Genomic DNA, 19,050 nt, shown 5'->3' on the forward strand with positions numbered 1-19,050 from the left:
TCTTTTCAGCCCTGTGGACATTAACTAGAGTGCAGATTCCCTTGTTCTGTACAAATTAGAGCATATGCACCTGCTGCCACGGATTCGCCATATAGGCTCAACAGCTCTCTAAGGAGCACTGGATACTCTGAATTTACTTAAGAAGAGCAGACAAAAGTCTAGCAGTGCGGATAATAAAAAGGAATCACCTTAATATCAAGTCCAGACTGCGGGAGAGCCAGCACGGCCCGAGGATCTCTAACTGCACTAACATAACTGCAGTGTAGCATGACACAAGCCCATGCTCTGTTCAAAATAAACTAAATCTGACAATGAATATGTAATAGAAAGCTGAGGAAATAATATCACCATTACCAGATAACATTACCTGTGACAGGAAGTATGGCAAGCTTTGTGACATTGGTTATTACATTCCATGTGGAAAGTTTTCTGTCTGTGGCATGACTCACTTAGTATCATTCTTGAGGAAAACCTTAACAACTCTGCACCACTGTGTTCCGAATCTGATAAAGATTGTGCATTGTGCAATTGATTGCTTCCTTTCAATCTGCACATAAAACGCATGCTCGAGTATTTTTCTCAGCCTGCAGTACAGCCAAGGTCAGATTTCAAGTCATTAACTGTGCGCATAAATCACCGTGGTGTATCAGTAATAAGGAAGTTTACCTGTTAAGAGGTCTTTTAAAGGCCCTTTAGAAGTCATGTGGCTGTGGAGAAGTGCCTCCGGCGTGTTCCTGTATTTCATGGTCTCATATTAACTCTCATTTTACTCATGAATACGGCCATTTCTTCTGCACTACCACCAACTTTGTGGCAAAGAGAATCATTAGAGATGACATTTACAACTTATTAAATCACTTAAACTCTTATGAGCTCAGTATCTTAGTGACTATAAGATTGATTTCCCTCTTATCAGCATAGTAATTCAATTGATTATATCCTATTGCTTATATATCCGTTATGAAATGTGTATCTTTCAACCCATACCCAAAATTTTCCACCACAATCACACATGTCATTAAGGGTCTGTAACCTTGAAACTTTTCCTGCTCAGTTGTAGTTGTCTTCTAGCACTGCCTTTCATGTGGATGTGTCCCAATGATTCATCCAAAGGGACCACAGGTCTGAGGAAATACTACCCATAGCCCCATAAACTTCAGCCACAGAACAACATGTGCGGTTGCTCTACACTTCAGACAATAATATTAGTAATCAATTCTCCAGAACTCGGGCAATGAGCGCCTTTATCTCTCGTTTGGCGTTTATGACTTGGTTAATCGTTAAGCAATGCCTTTGTGTCCCCTAGGATGGAGCAAGGACATATTTGACACCCCTCGCTCAGTTTTCTGAGGGTTGATCCAGAGAGTTAGCCAATAGCTGGCAGTCAATGTATGACCCTGGGTATAAAGGTAGGCCATCTGAGACATACCAAGCTTACACGCAAGAAGCTCAGAGCAGCAAAAGAGATCTCTATAAATCTAATCCTAGCCTAGTCTGCACATCAATAAACAAGGATAACACCACCAGTTGATGCAGCACTCTACTCTTTTATCACTGTTGGATGACTGAAGACTTAACATCTACCCTGCTGCTTAAAATCTGAGAATCTCCTCCAGCATTCCTGATGGAGAGGTTGAAATCCAATGGCGGGGAGCACGTTAACGCCGCTTATGATCCCACCCTGGATGGACCTCCTGTCTATGAGGAAAACAACGAACACCGGACTGTGCGGCCCTCGGTGGTCAGCGCCTTTGGTCATGACACTTTGGACAGAGTGCCCAACATTGACTTCTATCGCAATGCAGGTAGTGTGAGTGGTCACCGGGCGGTGCGACCATCCCTGCAGGAGCTCCATGAAGTGTTTCAGAAGGTGAGAGCATAAAGCTGGTAAATATGAATGATACAGATCCTCTACACTCTCTCTTTCTGTTTCTGTTTTCCCAATAATACATAGTCTTGACACCTCTTCTATTATGCATATTTGTCCTTCAACTCACCTCTGCAGAAAGTATTTTACGCCTGATTTTCTCCCTCTGTCCCAAATTCCAGTCACAGACTGTGTAACTGCAGTGTCTGCTCCTCAGTAACACAGTCCATTCACTCAGGTTAAAGACTCCAAACAGAGTGAAATGAGATATTTTACTGTTGTTTAATCATTCAAACATCATCACTTTTAGCGTCCGCAGTTCAATCATTGTGAAACTACAAAGGACACCGAAAGTTATTTTTGGAACACAACAGCAATCAACTAACCTGACATACTTAAGAGCCTTAGTGCTTTTTATTAGGCCTTTATACTGCCGTGCGTTGCAAAAGAGAAGGTGTTATAGGTCATTTAGGTTTTATAGGTTGAACTAGATTAGCATTTCTGAACTGACCAAAACAGGACAGACCTTTCAGAGGCGGCAGAAAATAAATTAAGTGTCATCCCGGTCGGGGACAAATTGCACAACATAATCTAAATGTGTGGGGCCATCTATCACCCAGTCACACCTTGTCAGGAAGACCTTAAAATGTTTCGCTGAGAACCAGTAGTTCATGTGAGAATCCCTAAATTCACCAGGGAAGACCAAATACAGCTGACTCATAGTTTGAGTATGTATTGTATTGCTGTTATCTACACAGTCAAACTGACAACTTGCTGCCAAAATCCTTTTCTTTCACTAAATGGAAATAAAATACATCTGAAAGGCCTCCACTCCCATAATCAGATGTTCAGGGCAGGAGAGTCCTTTAACAGTCAGTATTAATCTTTAAGGAAAAATTTACTGGTGCAGACACAAAGCAGTGTAATGTCTCTCCAAATGCTTTATAAATCTTTATACAAACCAAACTACCATGGTTTCAACACAAACGAAAAGGCAGTCTGATCTAGTCAGAGGACTGAAAACACTTTGCACAAGATGCTGCAACTTCTTAACCACGGTGCTGTTTTGCAGCAAAAATGCCAAACAAAACCACAATCATCATGAATATATCACAGTTCATGTTTCCTTTCCCTTATTTATTTGCCTCTACATTTTCCCAGCAGAATGGAGCGATCTCTGTGCCAGACACCGTGGAGGACGATGGTGAAGGGAGTGACGGGACCCCCTCTGATGATCTGGAGTCTGCCGCTCCCATTGACACCAACAAAGGAGTAGTAAAATTTGGCTGGATCAGGGGTGTCCTGGTGAGTTATATTGGGTCATGATGGACTCCCTCTGCTTTATAGAAGCTAGGTCACTCTGCATAACTGTGACCTGGCAAGAGGAGTCTCCTTGTGCCTGGATAACACAGCGGGGCAGAGTAGATCTTTCAAGACTGGGAATGATTTGCATTTGCTCAATTACTGCTGGCACAGAAAGATAAAAAAAAAAGAGAGCACCAAATGTTTCTTAGTGCTGTTTAGTGCTTTTTTCAATTAAATTACAGCTGTCCTTAAATGGAAAATATGGTTTTAACATCTACATGTTAAAAAATGCAGCAAATTAATATTGTGCATCTGTCCCCACTTTGCATAATAAGAAATCATGGCCCACACCGAAGACTTAAATTGTTCTTTTCCACAGGTGAGATGCATGCTGAACATCTGGGGTGTTATGCTGTTTATCCGTCTGTCCTGGATTTTTGGTCAGGCTGGCTGGGGTAAGTGAAACAAGTATACACGTTGGTCAAATGGGACACAAAGGGATACTTTAATAAAGCTCACCATAGTTTATTTATGATAGAAATAAACTTCAGTCAGCCCAGCCTCTGTCCATCAGTGAGCCCCAAACACGATTCCCCCTGTCGAACTAGGGTTTTTTCAGGTTGATAATGTCGTCTGGAGCAGCAGAAGACACACCCTACATGTCTGTGTTTTGAGAAATGAGGGTGCTGTTACCAGTGATAGCTAGGGCTATAGAGACAATTAAAGGATTATACAGTTCTCCGTTCATTAGCAGGGAGTGATTGAATTGGGGCAGATTCAACTGAACTGGCCTTTCTGAGGTCCCATAATGATCTAAACTTGCCGAAGGTCTATTCTGAAGTGTGTGCGTGTGTGTGTGTGTGTGTGTGTGTGTGTGTGTGTGTGTGTGTGTCTGTGTGTGTGTCTGTGTGTGTGTCTGTGTGTGTGTCTGTGTGTGTGTGTGTCTGCAAAAGACAAAAAGAAAGGGGAAATTGTGTGAATGGCTTCATGAGTGTGTTCATTGCTTAAAAACCTATCGATCGGCAACAGCATTTGCTCAGATGGCGTAACTAAATGGTTTTGAGAGGCAGAAAAAGCTGCAGGCAGTAGGGGGAGCAGATACAGCAGACAGCTGTAACTTACTGCCTCCAGGCTCCTCTGGGAGTCTGTCTTTGTTTTTAAAAGGTGACTGTGGGGAGGAGGGTTTCATGTCACAATCAGAATGCTTCATAACTGAACTCTTAAGTTTAAAGCTATTATTTTAAGCTGTTATGTGTGTGCATTGCAGGTCTGGGAATTGTGGTTATTGTTCTCAGCTGTGTGGTCACCACCATCACTGGCCTTTCCATGTCTGCCATCTGTACTAATGGTGTGGTCAGAGGAGGTAAGACAAAACGGTTCATGTAAGAAGATACAAAACTGCACCTGAATGTCGCCTTCCGAAGCCTTTTACGGCCTACTTAAATTGTCCTGACATTGAATCAATGAATCAGTGATCTGTTGATTAATCATCCACCAATGTTCTTATGTGTGTGTGTGTGTGCATCATTATGTCATTTTTAGGAGGAGCCTACTACTTGATATCTCGCAGTTTGGGGCCAGAGTTTGGTGGGTCAATTGGTCTCATTTTCGCCTTCGCCAATGCAGTGGCTGTGTCTATGTACGTGGTGGGATTTGCTGAGACTGTGGTCGACTTGCTCGAGGTGTGTGACGTTATAATGATCAGGTGTAGGAGGAACTGTAGGAAAGTCTCATTCCCAGATACACTCATTTGTCCCCGTTCTGTCGCACTTAGGACCACAATGCCATCATGGTGGATGAGCTAAATGACATCAGGATCATTGGCTGTATTACAGTGGTGTTGCTGTTGGCCATATCAGTTGCTGGAATGGAATGGGAAGCCAAGGTGAGACATGAACTTTATGTTGTTTGCCGGTCCCTGGGCTTGTTGTGGTAAGACATTCAATTATAACTTTAATCAATGTAACTCTTTTGCTCCCATAGGCTCAGATCGTTCTACTCATTATCTTGCTGGTGGCCATCGCGAACGTCTTCGTAGGAACATTCATTCCTACAACCACTGATGAGAATTCCAAAGGCATCTTCAATTATAACTGTAAGACTCCCTCTCCAAACCAGTACACATCTTCATTACAAAAATACTGAACTCAACAATGTGAAGATTCGACTCATTCACAAGGCCTAATTTCCTTTCTCCCTCTCCATTTCTCTTCCCTCTCTCGCTCTCTTCATCACAGCGAAAATATTCATAGAGAATTTCCCTCCGGATTTTCGAGAGGGCCAGACATTCTTTTCAGTGTTTGCCATCTTTTTCCCTGCTGCAACCGGGATCCTGGCTGGAGCTAACATCTCTGGTGACTTGAAGGTAACGTTTTTACATAGAGGCCTTTGTGTAAAAGCCGTGCATATGAAATCATGTGCTCCTATGATACATAGGTTTCTAAACAAAGGACTCGAGGAGATACAAAAACAAATTACTGCACTTTTTTGTTCTTTTTATACTGAATGAATCATGGGATAGTATCAAAAGCTGTTTTACTTGAATCATCCTTATAGTTACTGTTGTGCCTTGAAGGTGACATGTTCAAACAATAATGCTGTTTTACAGGATCCCCAAGGAGCCATACCTAAAGGTACCTTACTCGCCATCCTGATAACTGGTGTCACCTACCTGGGTGTGGCTCTCTGCGTCTGTAAGTACAGTAATTCAACTCCATTGAGAAACTTTCTGAGCCTGATCTCACCTAGGATTTATCTTGATAACAAACATTTGAATATTTAGTATTTCTGTGAGGTTGGCTGCTTTGTAATTCACCTGTTCTTCTTTCTAATTCATCAGCTGCCACTGTTGTCCGTGATGCCACCGGAAATGACACAGACCTCATTATTCCTGGAGCTAATTGTAGTGGTCCAGCAGCAGCTGCTTGTGAGCTCGGCTATGACTTCTCGTCCTGTGCAGTAGAAAAATGCGATTTTGGCCTGGTTAACGAACTTCAGGTAGTAGTTCTTCAAACTTTAATCCGCTCAGAAGAAAAGCTATTTTTTCCCAGCTCTAATTCACTTTTCTCCTCACCTCTGGTTCAGGTGATGACAATGGTGTCTGGATTTGGCCCCCTCATCATTGCTGGAACTTTTTCAGCCACCCTTTCATCAGCCCTGGCTTCCCTCGTCAGTGCACCCAAAGTCTTCCAGGTCAGTAACACATTTTCTTAATACGGTGCACTGATATAAAATTAAAGTTAATAGATTATTGCTATTAACTCCTAAATACAAAAACAAAAAAATCTAACTTAAGCTTTGTCTCTACTCAGGCACTGTGTAAAGACAACATCTACACGATCCTGCACTTCTTTGCCAAGGGACACGGCAAGAACAACGAGCCAATCCGCGGCTATGTGCTCACATTCATCATTTCTGTGGCCTTCATTCTCATTGGTCAGTTCAATTGTCTATCATGGTCTGGTCTTAACATCTTAGACTTATATCTTCAAATGTATATAATGAACCAATATACTTCTGGACTGTTTGCTGAAAGAATATAAGCTGAATTTCACTTCCACTGCAGGTAATCTCAACACCATCGCTCCTATCATCTCAAACTTCTTCCTGGCATCTTATGCTCTGATCAATTTCTCCTGCTTCCATGCATCCTACGCCAAGTCTCCAGGTGGGTTTCTACAGATAAAATTTCTCATACATAATATAAATATTCACGTTGCTTTCAGGACTTATGTATAAGTGACTGTAAATATATTAAAACAAGGCACTATCACTATTTACGACACTGAGTTGCATTAGATGAGTACATTTGAAATAGATCATAGATTATGTACATTATTAATTATAGGTAGTCTAAAATCAACAATGTGGTTTTTCTCTATCCTGTCATGCTTTTTCCCAGGTTGGAGACCAGGATATAAATACTACAACATGTGGCTATCCCTGTTGGGCGCATTGCTCTGCTGCGTTGTCATGTTTGTTATCAACTGGTGGGCTGCTCTACTCACATACGGCATTGAAATCCTCCTCTACGTTTATGTCACCGTTAAGAAGCCGGGTAAGCTGTGTGTACAGTTAGGAAAAATTACATTCATGATGCCAACATAGCAAAACTAATCTTTAATCGTTTTTTTTTTGTTTTTTTCATCTCCAGATGTGAACTGGGGTTCGTCCACGCAGGCGGTGACATTTGTGAGTTCAGTCAGTAACGCTCTATCTCTGTCCGGTGTAGAGGATCATGTCAAGAACTTCAGGTAAAAAGTGAAGCATTAAATTCACAGGACATTTTCAGAATCCTAAAATAACAGAGTGATTGTAACACATTCTTGTTTCTTTCTCAGGCCTCAGATCTTAGCTCTGACAGGTTCAGCACGAACCAGACCAGCTCTCCTAGACCTGGCTCACTCCTTCACTAAGAACTATGGACTTTGTCTCACCTGTGAAGTCTTTGTGGTAAGTTATATTGTAATCTCATAATTTGCAAATCCTATGGATATGGATCTAACCTAGGCAGCACATTCCTCAAATCATTATTTCATTATTAACCCTTCTATTGAAATCAAGCTAATTTAAATTGTGCAGACTTCACATTGCATTGAGCAAATATCAAGCAGGAATGAGGGAAACGCCAACTATATAGAGACCTGAGACTAAAGTTTAGGGTCAGTTGTGTTCTCTAAATAGGTGTATGTGGAATCTCAAACACACTCACACAAACATGTACACTCATGTATGTTGTGATCTCTACAGGGTCCCAGATCAGAGGCCCTGGAAGAGATGAACGCTGGCATGGAGAAGAACCAGCTGTGGCTGAGGAAGACTAAACGAAAGGCATTTTACGCCGCTGTGGCCTGTGACAACTTCAGGGATGGAACTGAGAGCCTGCTGCAGGTCAGTGTGGTCATGATTTACCAAACATTTCTCCACAAGAGAAGAAAAAAACAACAACAACTAAATAACCCAGAAAAATCCCTGGGATTAATGTGTAACCACTGAAACACTGCAAAAACAAGTTTTACTGTCTTCCACTATTTCTTCTTCACAACACCAAGTATCTATTGCTGTGTTATGACTCCAGCCTGAACCTGTCTGATCTGGCCACGACATTAGTGCAAAAGGAAGAAGAGGAGCGAGTTAATGAGGAGCAAGAAAACAGTTTTATGGCTCTGGCTATCGCACTTTCGAGATAAGGCCCCAGTTTATTGTCAGGATTGCTTACTTCAAACAGCATGGCAGATTAAAAGCTATAGTTGATTAACAGTGCATTGGATGAATCCCTCCAGTCAAAGTTAGATCTGCTGAGTGATCTGGTCATAATTTCTGGCAGTAAAACAGCTTCCCAGCACTTCTTGTCCAGGACATTTTGATACTTTTTGGAGATTTGTTTTGTTCCCTCTGCCAGTTAATGAGGACAAGCCACAGGGTAACATGGCGCCTGTTCTTCAGTTAAGTGATTTGTGGTTTTATCTTTATGTTAAGATGGTCTTTCTTTTCCTTACAGGCTTCTGGTCTTGGCCGTATGAAGCCTAACATATTGATGATAGGCTTCAAGAGAAACTGGAAGACTGCAGGCTCAGAGGCAGTGCAGAGTTATGTGGGAATCTTGCAGTAAGTAAACACAAAGCACATATGACGATCATATACCCAAATATTAAACATAGATCGGAGATGCTGAACCGGTGTGCTTGTTCTCTTTTATTGATTGACAGTGATGCGTTTGACTTTGAGTACGGGACAGCGATGATGAGGATGAACGAGGGGCTTGATGTGTCGCACATCGTCGAGGCAGAAGGTCAGTGTTAAAACTCCTTTAGGCTGTGTGCTTAAATCCACAGGAACTCCTGCATAAGTCTAACATTTTGTTTATATCCTACTTTTTAAGCAAGTTGCACAAATTAAGGTTAGGTAGAAGACTGTAAACACAATGACAGGAAGTGAGAGGCCTTAAAACATCAGCGTGAAATAAATAAAGCAGATTCAGCATAGTAGAAAGGTTGTTCTCACAACAACCTACAGTAATTGACATAACAATAAAATTACACTGATAAGCCAGGGCACTTTGTTCTGTAGATTACAAAGTATTTTTAAAGGTCAGATAAGTTAACAGATAAGATACTAAAACAACTACCAGTTTACAGCTGTGCCTCTGCAGACATATTTATAATAACATAATAAAGATAATCCTAACTAATGTCACACATGTTGACAAATCGGATTATGTCTTTCAGAGGAGATGCTAAAGGCGGCAAAGGAGCAACAGGCACTGGACAACGAGATGGTGCAGAACGGAGGGAAAGCAAGAGGACTGTTCAGGAAGTCCAGGAAATCTTCTCAGCAAGTGCTCACGACCAGAGGTATTTTTCCAGAGGTTAAAAAAAGTACCTGACATTTCAGAATCTAAAGCTATTTAAAGCAAAGGTTGCATCAAAAGACGAACATGATCTTTAGATATGCAGGGAGAAGAAGGCGTCTATCTCACTCTCCTCCGCACACGCACTCATATTTCTGCTGAGATAAACACGCATTTAACAAATGAAACGAATGACACACATCTTTTTTGGAAACTTCTCCACACTCCTTTTGAGATATAATTCAATCAAGCACTCCCACTAAAGATGTCTCTGAGCGTGTAATCCAATAATATGGTCCCTTGCGTTCCAGTTTTAAGAGCATCTCTTAAGAGCAGCCCTTTAACCCAGACGGCAGAGGGTACTTGCAGCCTCTCACTCGATCTGTCTTTGTTTCTACATCTCTCTCACACACACACACACACACACATACACTACAGAGCTATATCTTGGCAAGGCTGCGATTGTCGTTAGTATGCAATCTGGATCCCACTCATTGGAACATTAAACCTGAGAGATGGCTGTTCCTGCTGATGTAGAGTCAGCTCTTATTGTTGATTTGCACAAGTTTCCCTATCCAACTTAACTCTCCACGCTCACTCAGTGAATTGCATTCCCTCCTACTGCTCCTGTCCCTCATCTAGTTCTCATTTCTGGCATATTTTTCCTCTCTTTCTCAGTGTCAGTGTGCGGCCCTCCGCCCGCGCAGGTTGCCAAAATGAATGAGAAGCTGTTGGAGGCCAGTGCTCAGTTCAAGAAGAAACAGCCTAAAGGCACCATTGATGTGTGGTGGCTGTTTGACGATGGAGGTGGGTGTTGGTTCCTCCAGGCAAACTTCTTTATGTACCTCTTATAGATTTCAACAGATACGTGCACAGAGACATGTTATCCTTGGAGCTAATGCAAACACATGCATGGAAGAAGGCTTATTGAGTACAATAAATTAGACCTGAATACCTATATCTGACTTAAAAGATCAGTGTGTAGGATTTAGAAGCATCTGGCAGAGCAGTTGCAGATTGTACGAAAAACATAAAAGGCTCTATCTAGAGCGAATGTTTGGTTGTTGAAACAGTGAGGTTCTACATGGCAGACTCTGTGGAAGAGGACCTAGATACAGAATGCTCATTCCAAGGGAACAAAAACATTTTACAGCTCTTATTTTAGGTGATTATACTCTAATGAAAACATAGTTATCCATTTCTGCCATTTCCTAACCTTTAAAATATAATCATGTGTTTTAAAGTCAAGTTTTTTTGACGTCTTACTTACAGTCAAAATGCAAAAATTGAATCAATTGTGCCAATGCTTGATCTGTCCACCAAATTCATGGCAGTGCTTGAGACCTCCTGGTCAATGTTACATAAACTGGTGCAAAAACAAATATGAAATACAAAAAAATGAAATGCAAACAAACTGGATTCATTGGTTTTACGATAAAAAAAAAAAAATAATTACCTCCTTCCTCTCTCTCAGGTCTTACTCTGCTGCTCCCCTACATCCTCACTACCAGAAAGAAGTGGAAAGACAGTAAATTAAGGATCTTCATCGCAGGGGAGCCTGGACGCAGTGAGCTGAATAAACAGGAGTGAGTAAAAAAACAAAAACAAATTAATGTTTCAATATCAATTATGGCTTAATGGGTGATAGTTAGATTGGGCAAATTAATGAAAATTCATGAGCCAACAGCATCACTTCACGGGATATGTTATTTAGCATTAACTGAAGATAATTACCAACATTTACATGAAAGTTAATCAGTGTGTGATAATCTGTCTTACAGGATGACGTCTCTGTTGCAGAAATTCAGAATTAACTGCACAGACATCAATGTCATTGATGACATCCATATCCAACCCCGCACTGAGAGGTAATTGCATTTTTTTTTAGAGTTAAATTAGCTACAGCAGACCAGATAGTGTAACATTTAATCATCTCATAGTATCTGCATAGTCTATGAATATCCACATTCAGCTCATGTTCTTATCTGCGTTCCTGCAGCTTGAAGAAGTTAGACGACATGATTGAACCTTTCCGTCTGCGTGAGCAGTCTAAAGACGCTGCTCAGGCGGAAGCCATGCGGAAGGAATGCCCCTGGAAAATCACAGATGAAGAGCTGAGCACCTTTGAGGAGAAGGTAAGTCAAGACTGTATATATAGAATAGGCATGATTATCGACTTGTTTGGTTTGGAGGTGGGGTGTTAAAGAGCTAAATTAGGTTGAAAAGGTGAAAAAAAGTAACTGCTGCTGTTTTACAGACCAACCTCCAGATACGACTGAATGAATTGCTCCAGCAGAACTCCAAATCAGCCAACCTGATCATTGTGTAAGTATAACTACCATTGAGCTGCCAAGTTTAATCCACTGTGGGAAGAAACAATGTCTAACATACTCTTTAAACTTCCTACTCCCTGCAGGAGCATGCCCATCGCTCGTAAGGAATCTGTCTCTGATTTCCTCTACATGGCCTGGCTGGACATTCTGACAAAGGACCTTCCACCCACCCTGCTCATTAGAGGCAACCACAAGAGTGTGCTTACTTTCTACTCTTGAGCACCTTGCAGGCAAAACATTAGAGTACAGGTAGCTATAAAGGAAATAAATGGTAGCACCATAATAATGGACCATGTTCGCAAAGAGTACAAGAGCCTTTGAATTAAGATATTCAGTCCGCTAAGCCAACAATGTAGCACATTCACACTAAAACAGTGCTAAGACAGGAAAATATAAGAAATCAACCGGCAAAATTGACAAAGGTATAATAAAAAGTAATTTTCAGTCACAGCTAAACCTTGTTAATATTTTACCATTATTATGTTTTTATCACTTTGTTTGGTACATGCTGTTTCGCCTGTGGCACGTGTGAAGTTGCAGCTAGTTTGCCAGCAAAGGAACCTCACATTGTACTACGGCTATCAGACTTCTTTATGAATGCTGTCAGTGAGAAACAAATGTGGTATAACTAAAGAAAAATGCATTCCTGACATTAAATTTAAAAATGTCAGAGGAAACCAACATTTAAGCTTTTTGCAACAAGCACAAGTACAGAAAAATAGTGTAATGTCACATATTATTGCATATACATAGAACTAAAACAAAATAATTTGGGTTTAGAGCAAAGTCAAATCACACGTTTTCCTAACTCACTCACACTGAGTGACTCATTGCCTGCTGCTGTAAAATAAATGTATATAGTAGATGTCTGAATTCACTAGTGGATATTTTTTTAGCATAAATGATTAACAGCATCTGGGTTTGATTCTTTTTTAAACATTCTTTGACCACCTTTCACCGAGTGTAAAATACACCGCTATTATAAAGCTGTTTACCTGTTCCACATTAAACTGTTTAAATATTTTTAATGTTACCGTCACAGCACACTTTTTGTTTTTAGGAAAATTAAGTGAAATTTAAAAAATTGTAATGCCAATTATTCTGTACATTTTATCCTTTTGTCTGTGTCCCTATTTAAATATATAATGTGATTACTTAAAATAAAAAAGTAATAAAATTGTGAGCAGTTCTTTTTCTTGTGTCTGTCATTTATTATGTTACGTATAATGTCAGGTAATTGTTTCTCCACAGAAATGTATCTGTGGAACGGGGAACCTGCTATTGTTAGTTGAGGTCCACAAGATGTATGTATTTTTCACATAACTTGAGTATTTTAATTTTGTAAAACAATTCAATTTTGGAAATAGAAAATTTTTTCTAAGTGTCTACATACTAGGGTTTTATATGTAAGTAAGTATAAAGTTAATGCATTTTGAAAGTTTAAACTAGCCAGCAGTATGTGAGATATTTAGACCACAGCTACTTCAACATGATTTAAAAGGCACATGGTCTGGAAAAATATGTAGTATGACCAAGGACGGTCATTAGAACATGAACGAAACAGGTACATATGTTAAGGAAAGTGATTTCTAAAACATCTTTAGAGTTAGAGGTCATAGACACATCTTGTATATGAGCATTGAATGAGAATCCTAATAGTCAACATCCTGAACGAGAGGCAGTAATGGACTTGGAGATCTGCCTGTATAGTCTCTTAAAAATTAACTAGCTGCATTCAAATGGATTTTGCGCACCATTAGTTTATATTATGATTTGATTATATAATCACATAATGAGCAACATGAATGGTTTTTGAGTGAATTTTGGTTATTGATTCCTTCTATTATCAGATAGTGGCTATTAGGTAAACTTCTCCACATCTAATCTATCACAAAATAATACAAGTATGATCTCAGCCAAGAAGTACCTTGTGTTTTAACTAGAAAAAGGCTAAACGCATCCTGTATGCCCTGTGGGATTAAATACTGTATTTTGACTGCTGCAGTATTGTACAGAAGTATTGTACAGCGGAGCAGGAGAATGTTGCAGAGAACTAATATGCTAGACTATTCTTTTGTGTTCTTGAGAGCTCATTACAGCATTATCAAGGGATAACAATGTTTTGGTATCTTGAGATCTTGAGAAAATTATTCCGTTATCTCGCAATAACGGCATTTATTATTTCAACATAATGACATAAATAACTCGAGAAAAATAATGAAATTAACTTATCACTCACTGTTAACATTTAGTTTTTGTTCATTTAATATGTAAATGTCATTACTCACATACAATCTATTCATGCTGTGCATACTGTATGTACTGTAACATCTACCAAATGTACTGTACATAACACAACTTGCATTACATTAGTACATAACGCACCATTGCACTATTGTCTGATTGTCTACAAATGTTACTGTTGTTGCTGTATATGTCTCATGATGCCATTACTTGCACTTATACTTTGGTTCTTCTTATGTAAAGTGTCTTTGAGTACCTTGAAAAGCGCTTTTAAATAAAATGTATTATTATTATTATTATTACTGTATACTTAGCAAACTTTTTTTGTGTGTATACTATATGCATCACAAATACTTGACTATGATATACTTAGATATACATACTATAAATAATATACTGAATATCAATATGTAAATAGAATGTGCAAAAAGATAAGGATATTGTATAAACATGATACATAATATCAATATTGTTATGGAATTTTCTATCCTTAGGTTACACAAGGTCACGTGTGGGCCTTGTGGTCCTCAGCAGTATTAATTGTTTGTCTTTGACTAGGTGCCAGTCTATCTCAGCACTGTGGTGGACAGGGACGAAGAGGCCTGTTGCTGCCTTCCTAGTCATAATAGATAGTTGCTGTTGATGTTCCAGTCTGTGTAAACAGACATCTGTCTCTCCAGACTAGAATGTGTTGACAATAACACCTCCATGGGTGAAGACATTCTCTTTGACTAATTCTGGGCGTATTGTATTTGTGGTGTTATCTTTGGGTTTAAAGTTTATCCACCAGCACAAGTTCGTCAGAACCAACTCAGGAACTTCTGATGAACTTTGAGAGTGTCTCTAATTCTCCTTGATCAAGCATCAATAAATATTACAGCATAAGACATCAGAGGCTCCTGAACACTTTCTTCCTTCCTGACCTCACCATTGACCTTTGACTTCAGCAATTTCTCCACAACAAATATGTTTTATATTTGCACATATCACATATGATATGAAGTATATGTTCCAGTATTTGGAGTGGAGTGTTAGTGCAAAAGGAGACTTCTGTGGCTCTGACAGAGGTAGATGAGTTATAAACTCTTATTGCGGTATCGGTCCTTAGACAATAGGTTAATTAATTAAGTCAAGTCAACTTTATTGTCAATGCTGCTATATGTACAGGACATAAGTAAAAGATGTAAAAAAAAATATGCTAACTAACGAACTGCTATGACGACCTAATTTCCCTTATAGATGATTAATAAAATCTATCTATCTATCTATCTATCTATCTATCTATCTATCTATCTGGCATTAACCAGAAGTGTAAAAAGTTTGCTAAGTATACAGAATAATAATAATAATAATAATAAATATAATAATATAATAATAATAATAAATTTTATTTAAAAGCGCTTTTCAAGGTACTCAAAGACACTTTCCATAAGAAGAACATCAAGACCAACATCAGTACCAAAGTATAAGTGCAAGTAATGGCATCATGAGACACATACAGCAACTAAAACATTAAATAAAATATACAAATCTAAAAATCTAAAATTATATACAAACTAAAGACATCCGTGTGGCAATATGGCACAGTGTAATGTAAACAGAATTGTCAGTATAAATATATGTATATGTATGGCTATGTGGTAGTGTGGACAGAATTAACAGTATTTACAGTACAGTATACACAGTGAGGTATATCAAGAAAAGAACATCTAAAAACTCAGCCAATATACAACTGACCAGTTTTCAAATCAATATAATTTAGAATAGATACATTTCTGTGGTTTGTGTAATCACAGTGAGTGGCTGTCAGCCAGGGGGAGGCTGACGTCACCGCCACGATCAGCTGAGAGGACGTTAGCGTCAGCGTGGCTAGCTGGTTAGCTTGCAGTCGACAAACAATATGACACGAACATTGCTCAGGCTGGGAGCTCTTCGGCTACAGTGCTCCTCTGTGTTTGATGCAGCTGCTCCACGTTTCTTGGCAAGAGACATTCACGCTCAGACGCTCAGTCGAAACAAAGGCAAGCAATAAGATGAGGATGGAAGACGTTACTGTGAGCAACATGTCGAGTGTGTGTTCACGTTAGCTTCGCTAGCCCTCGTATTCTCGTTTATGGCAGTATAACGTGTGTGTCGCGTACTAAGCCGTTTAAACACCACCAACACCACGTCTGCTGCTTTATTGTGGTGCAATGCGTAAGTAAAAGGAGGCTCAGTGTTCTTTTCTCTTTTATTTAGACGCTACAGCTGTTTCTGTTGCCAACTCTCGCGAGAATTCCTTCTCGGTTAGCAACGTGATGACGAAACGGTTGTCATAGTTACAGAGCAGACTTACTTCTTTGTAGATTTAGGTTTTCCTCCCAATATATTAATACAACGACAGTTTATAGTAGTGTAGCGACTTATATAAGTTGTTGGAGTTAATTGCACTTTATTTGTGCCATGTTTTAAAACGTTAAAACATGTTTTAAAAGTTATGTGTCTGTAAAGGAGGGGCTTATTTGGCGCAACCTCCCAGCGCGGGAGATTCATTCAAATTGCAGGAGCGCGAAGAAACTGGAGTAGTTGCTTTGTGTCTTTCTTTTAGCTTGCAGTAGTCAGTTGTAGCTCTGCCTCCTGCTTAGCACATTTAGTCTTTTAGTTAGTGTAAGTTACTTCGTGCACTTTTCTATTCTTAACTGTGAAAACTTTACCAACATGCCGGTCCTAGAAGTTACAGATGCTTCAGCAATTTCTCCATCGAAGAGGCCGAGGACAGAAACAAACCCTGCAGAGGAGAGACCCGTCCTCAGGTTTGCTAAACTGTCTGAGCATGCCACGACACCCACCAGAGGCTCGGCTAAAGCAGCAGGATATGACCTCTACAGGTGGGTTATACTTTTAATTTGATTGTGTTTTGAGTTCACTGACCTAATGTGAGCAGCTTGCATCAATCTTTCATACCACATCCTCTTTGTAGAAGTAGCATATGTTCATACAGAAGTTGAATTTACTGGATAAATGTTGCCACATACGAGTCTCATGTGAATATAATGCCGTGTGTGACAGCTAATTTTGATACCCTGCATTGAAACAGTGCGTATGATTACTCCATTGGTCCTCTGGATAAGGCCATAGTGAAGACAGACATCCAGATCGCAGTACCACATGGCTGCTATGGGAGAGTGGGTGAGTGTTTGACATGCTGATGCAAATCCTGCATTACAAGTTTTGCTCGGTGCATTTGAATTCATGCAAAATAACACGCTGTAACTGTGTCTTCTTATTTCTCCTTCTCAGCACCGAGATCTGGACTGGCAGCAAAAAACTTCATTGATGTCGGTGGTGAGTCTTACTTATGTTCAGTATCCACGTTTTAACCATTTGTCATGGCAGCCGTTTTAATTTCTCTTTAATGTCTCTGTGTCAGCTGGAGTCGTGGATGAAGACTACAGAGGAAATGTGGGAGTTGTGCTCTTCAACTTCGGCAAGGACACATTTGAAGGTGAGTTGTGGCATCAGTGTATCATCACTTCTTTATCCAAAGGTACCAGCAATTCTTTAACCCATGTTAATAATTAATAGGGCGAGACATTACTGTAGAGCTGTGCTTCTTTTTGAGCTTTTCTGCTGGAGTAGGATGTAAGGTTGGAGTGAGTTTTCTGATCTTTCACTTTAAATAACATTGAGAAAGTGTCATTCACAGTAAGAACAACATATCACGCTTAAATCTCACCTAAAAGTCAGATGCACATCTCTTAAAGATATATATTTTTTTGGCCTTTTTGAGCTTTATTTGATAGAGACAGCTTGAAGAGTGACAAGAAATGTGGGGGGAGAGAGAGAGATTGGGAGTGACATGCGGGAAAGAGCCACAGGTCAGAGTCGAACCCTGGGCTGTGCAGCAAGGACTGAGCCTTCGTGCATGGGGCGGATGCTCCACCAGCTGAGCTAAACGACACCCCAGATGCACATCTCTGATACTAAAACTAGAGACATCCTGAAACTGTCTGTGAAAATTACATTCTCCATTTCCGAGAACCCAAAACTGCCCAAAAGTAATTTAAAAATGACTTTAAATGTGAAGTGGGGATGCATTACACTTCAAATATTTGTCTGGAGCTCATTGCTTTCTGTGCAAATGTCATGAAAGTAATTTGCACAGATCAAAAACTGTATATAAATATCAACAGTGCAGATGTTAATATTAATAACAAGTGATTGTTTTGTCTCTTTCTGTTCCTCTTTCAGTGAAAAAAGGCGACAGAGTTGCTCAGCTGGTGTGTGAGAGGATCTGTTACCCAGATCTGGTGGAGCAAGAGGTAACTCAAATGCTGTATACACGCAGCTGCCAGTTTATTGGGTTCACCTCGATAAATATTAACAGTTCCGCAATAAATCCTACCTTCATCAAGGTTATAATGTTGAAACTATTTTAAAGAGTTTACCTAACTGAATACTCAATTTGGAGGCTGTAGTTTTGTAGTGCTGTCGAATTTTTATTGTTATACTGACAGGTGTTTTTTGTTTACCCCATTTATATTGGTGAGGGCAAGCTAAATAGCTAGTTGTACCCAATAAACCGGCAACAGAGAGTACTTTTACCTGTTTAAAATACTTGTGCAGACATCAGATTTTCCATTGGTTGTGTGGTTTCACTGAAGAAAATTTTATTTCATCAGATTAGTCAGTTAAATCAAAAATACTTGTGTTTTCTTTCAGACTCTTGATGAGACAGAGCGCGGTGCTGGAGGTTTCGGATCAACTGGACGCAACTGAAAGCTGCAATAATTAGAATGTATATGTTGAATATGTAGAGTAGGTGCTAATAAAGTTCTGATTTTGTAGTTTGGTGTGTCTGGTGTCTTTACTGGGAATGTCTCCTTCATGTTGTGATAAACTTTACGTCTGACCCTCCTCCAAGTAGTCTTCTAGATCTCCACATGGGGGCAGTGCAGGACAGGACAAGAGTT

The 19,050-nt window shown here is 39.8% G+C and overlaps 2 protein-coding genes across 5 annotated transcripts; both read left to right on the top strand.

Moving 5' to 3' along the window:
- The first annotated feature begins 1,417 nt into the window (after window positions 1-1,417).
- On the top strand, window positions 1,418-12,531 carry slc12a1 (solute carrier family 12 member 1). 2 transcript variants are annotated; one of them, XM_019278479.2, is made up of 26 exons: window positions 1,418-1,870; window positions 3,029-3,172; window positions 3,552-3,627; window positions 4,440-4,535; window positions 4,715-4,854; window positions 4,947-5,057; window positions 5,156-5,267; window positions 5,410-5,537; window positions 5,781-5,865; window positions 6,012-6,169; window positions 6,257-6,364; window positions 6,484-6,607; window positions 6,738-6,839; window positions 7,074-7,229; window positions 7,326-7,425; window positions 7,513-7,624; window positions 7,922-8,062; window positions 8,673-8,779; window positions 8,881-8,963; window positions 9,400-9,525; window positions 10,200-10,328; window positions 10,996-11,107; window positions 11,303-11,389; window positions 11,521-11,656; window positions 11,779-11,846; window positions 11,938-12,531. In XM_019278479.2, exons 1-26 carry the CDS (start codon window positions 1,625-1,627, stop codon window positions 12,071-12,073), a joined length of 3,123 nt encoding a protein of 1,040 aa, XP_019134024.1. In that variant the 5' UTR covers window positions 1,418-1,624; the 3' UTR covers window positions 12,074-12,531. The 2 variants fall into 2 exon arrangements, with proteins under 2 accessions (XP_019134024.1, XP_019134025.1); XM_019278480.2 differs by having other exon boundaries at window positions 3,032-3,172.
- A 3,379-nt stretch (window positions 12,532-15,910) lies between these two features.
- Window positions 15,911-18,924, top strand: dut (deoxyuridine triphosphatase). Of its 3 annotated transcripts, none has more exons than XM_019265644.2 (7): window positions 15,911-16,119; window positions 16,809-16,965; window positions 17,175-17,266; window positions 17,378-17,422; window positions 17,508-17,582; window positions 18,329-18,399; window positions 18,800-18,924. In XM_019265644.2, the coding sequence occupies exons 1-7, from the start codon at window positions 15,999-16,001 to the stop codon at window positions 18,854-18,856; spliced, it is 618 nt and encodes a 205-aa protein (XP_019121189.1). In that variant the 5' UTR covers window positions 15,911-15,998; the 3' UTR covers window positions 18,857-18,924. The 3 variants fall into 3 exon arrangements, with proteins under 3 accessions (XP_019121189.1, XP_019121197.1, XP_019121195.1); XM_019265652.2 differs by lacking the exon at window positions 15,911-16,119 and adding an exon at window positions 16,139-16,294; XM_019265650.2 differs by lacking the exon at window positions 15,911-16,119 and having other exon boundaries at window positions 16,339-16,965.
- The last annotated feature ends 126 nt before the right edge of the window (window positions 18,925-19,050 follow it).

Source organism: Larimichthys crocea, chromosome VIII (genome assembly GCF_000972845.2).
Source record: "Larimichthys crocea isolate SSNF chromosome VIII, L_crocea_2.0, whole genome shotgun sequence".
Classification (NCBI taxonomy): Eukaryota; Metazoa; Chordata; class Actinopteri; family Sciaenidae; genus Larimichthys; species Larimichthys crocea.

Excerpts from the sequence above, each read along its gene's own strand:
- slc12a1 (XM_019278479.2), top strand. The coding sequence starts at position 1,625 with ATGGAGAGGTTGAAATCCAATGGCGGGGAGCACGTTAACGCCGCTTAT. Across the intron at positions 4,536-4,714 it reads TAATGGTGTGGTCAGAGGAG|GAGGAGCCTACTACTTGATA; the intron begins GTAAGACAAAAC and ends TGTCATTTTTAG. Across the intron at positions 5,866-6,011 it reads GGGTGTGGCTCTCTGCGTCT|CTGCCACTGTTGTCCGTGAT; the intron begins GTAAGTACAGTA and ends CTAATTCATCAG.
- dut (XM_019265644.2), top strand. The coding sequence starts at position 15,999 with ATGACACGAACATTGCTCAGGCTGGGAGCTCTTCGGCTACAGTGCTCC. Across the intron at positions 17,423-17,507 it reads AAACTTCATTGATGTCGGTG|CTGGAGTCGTGGATGAAGAC; the intron begins GTGAGTCTTACT and ends TCTCTGTGTCAG. Across the intron at positions 17,583-18,328 it reads CGGCAAGGACACATTTGAAG|TGAAAAAAGGCGACAGAGTT; the intron begins GTGAGTTGTGGC and ends TTCCTCTTTCAG.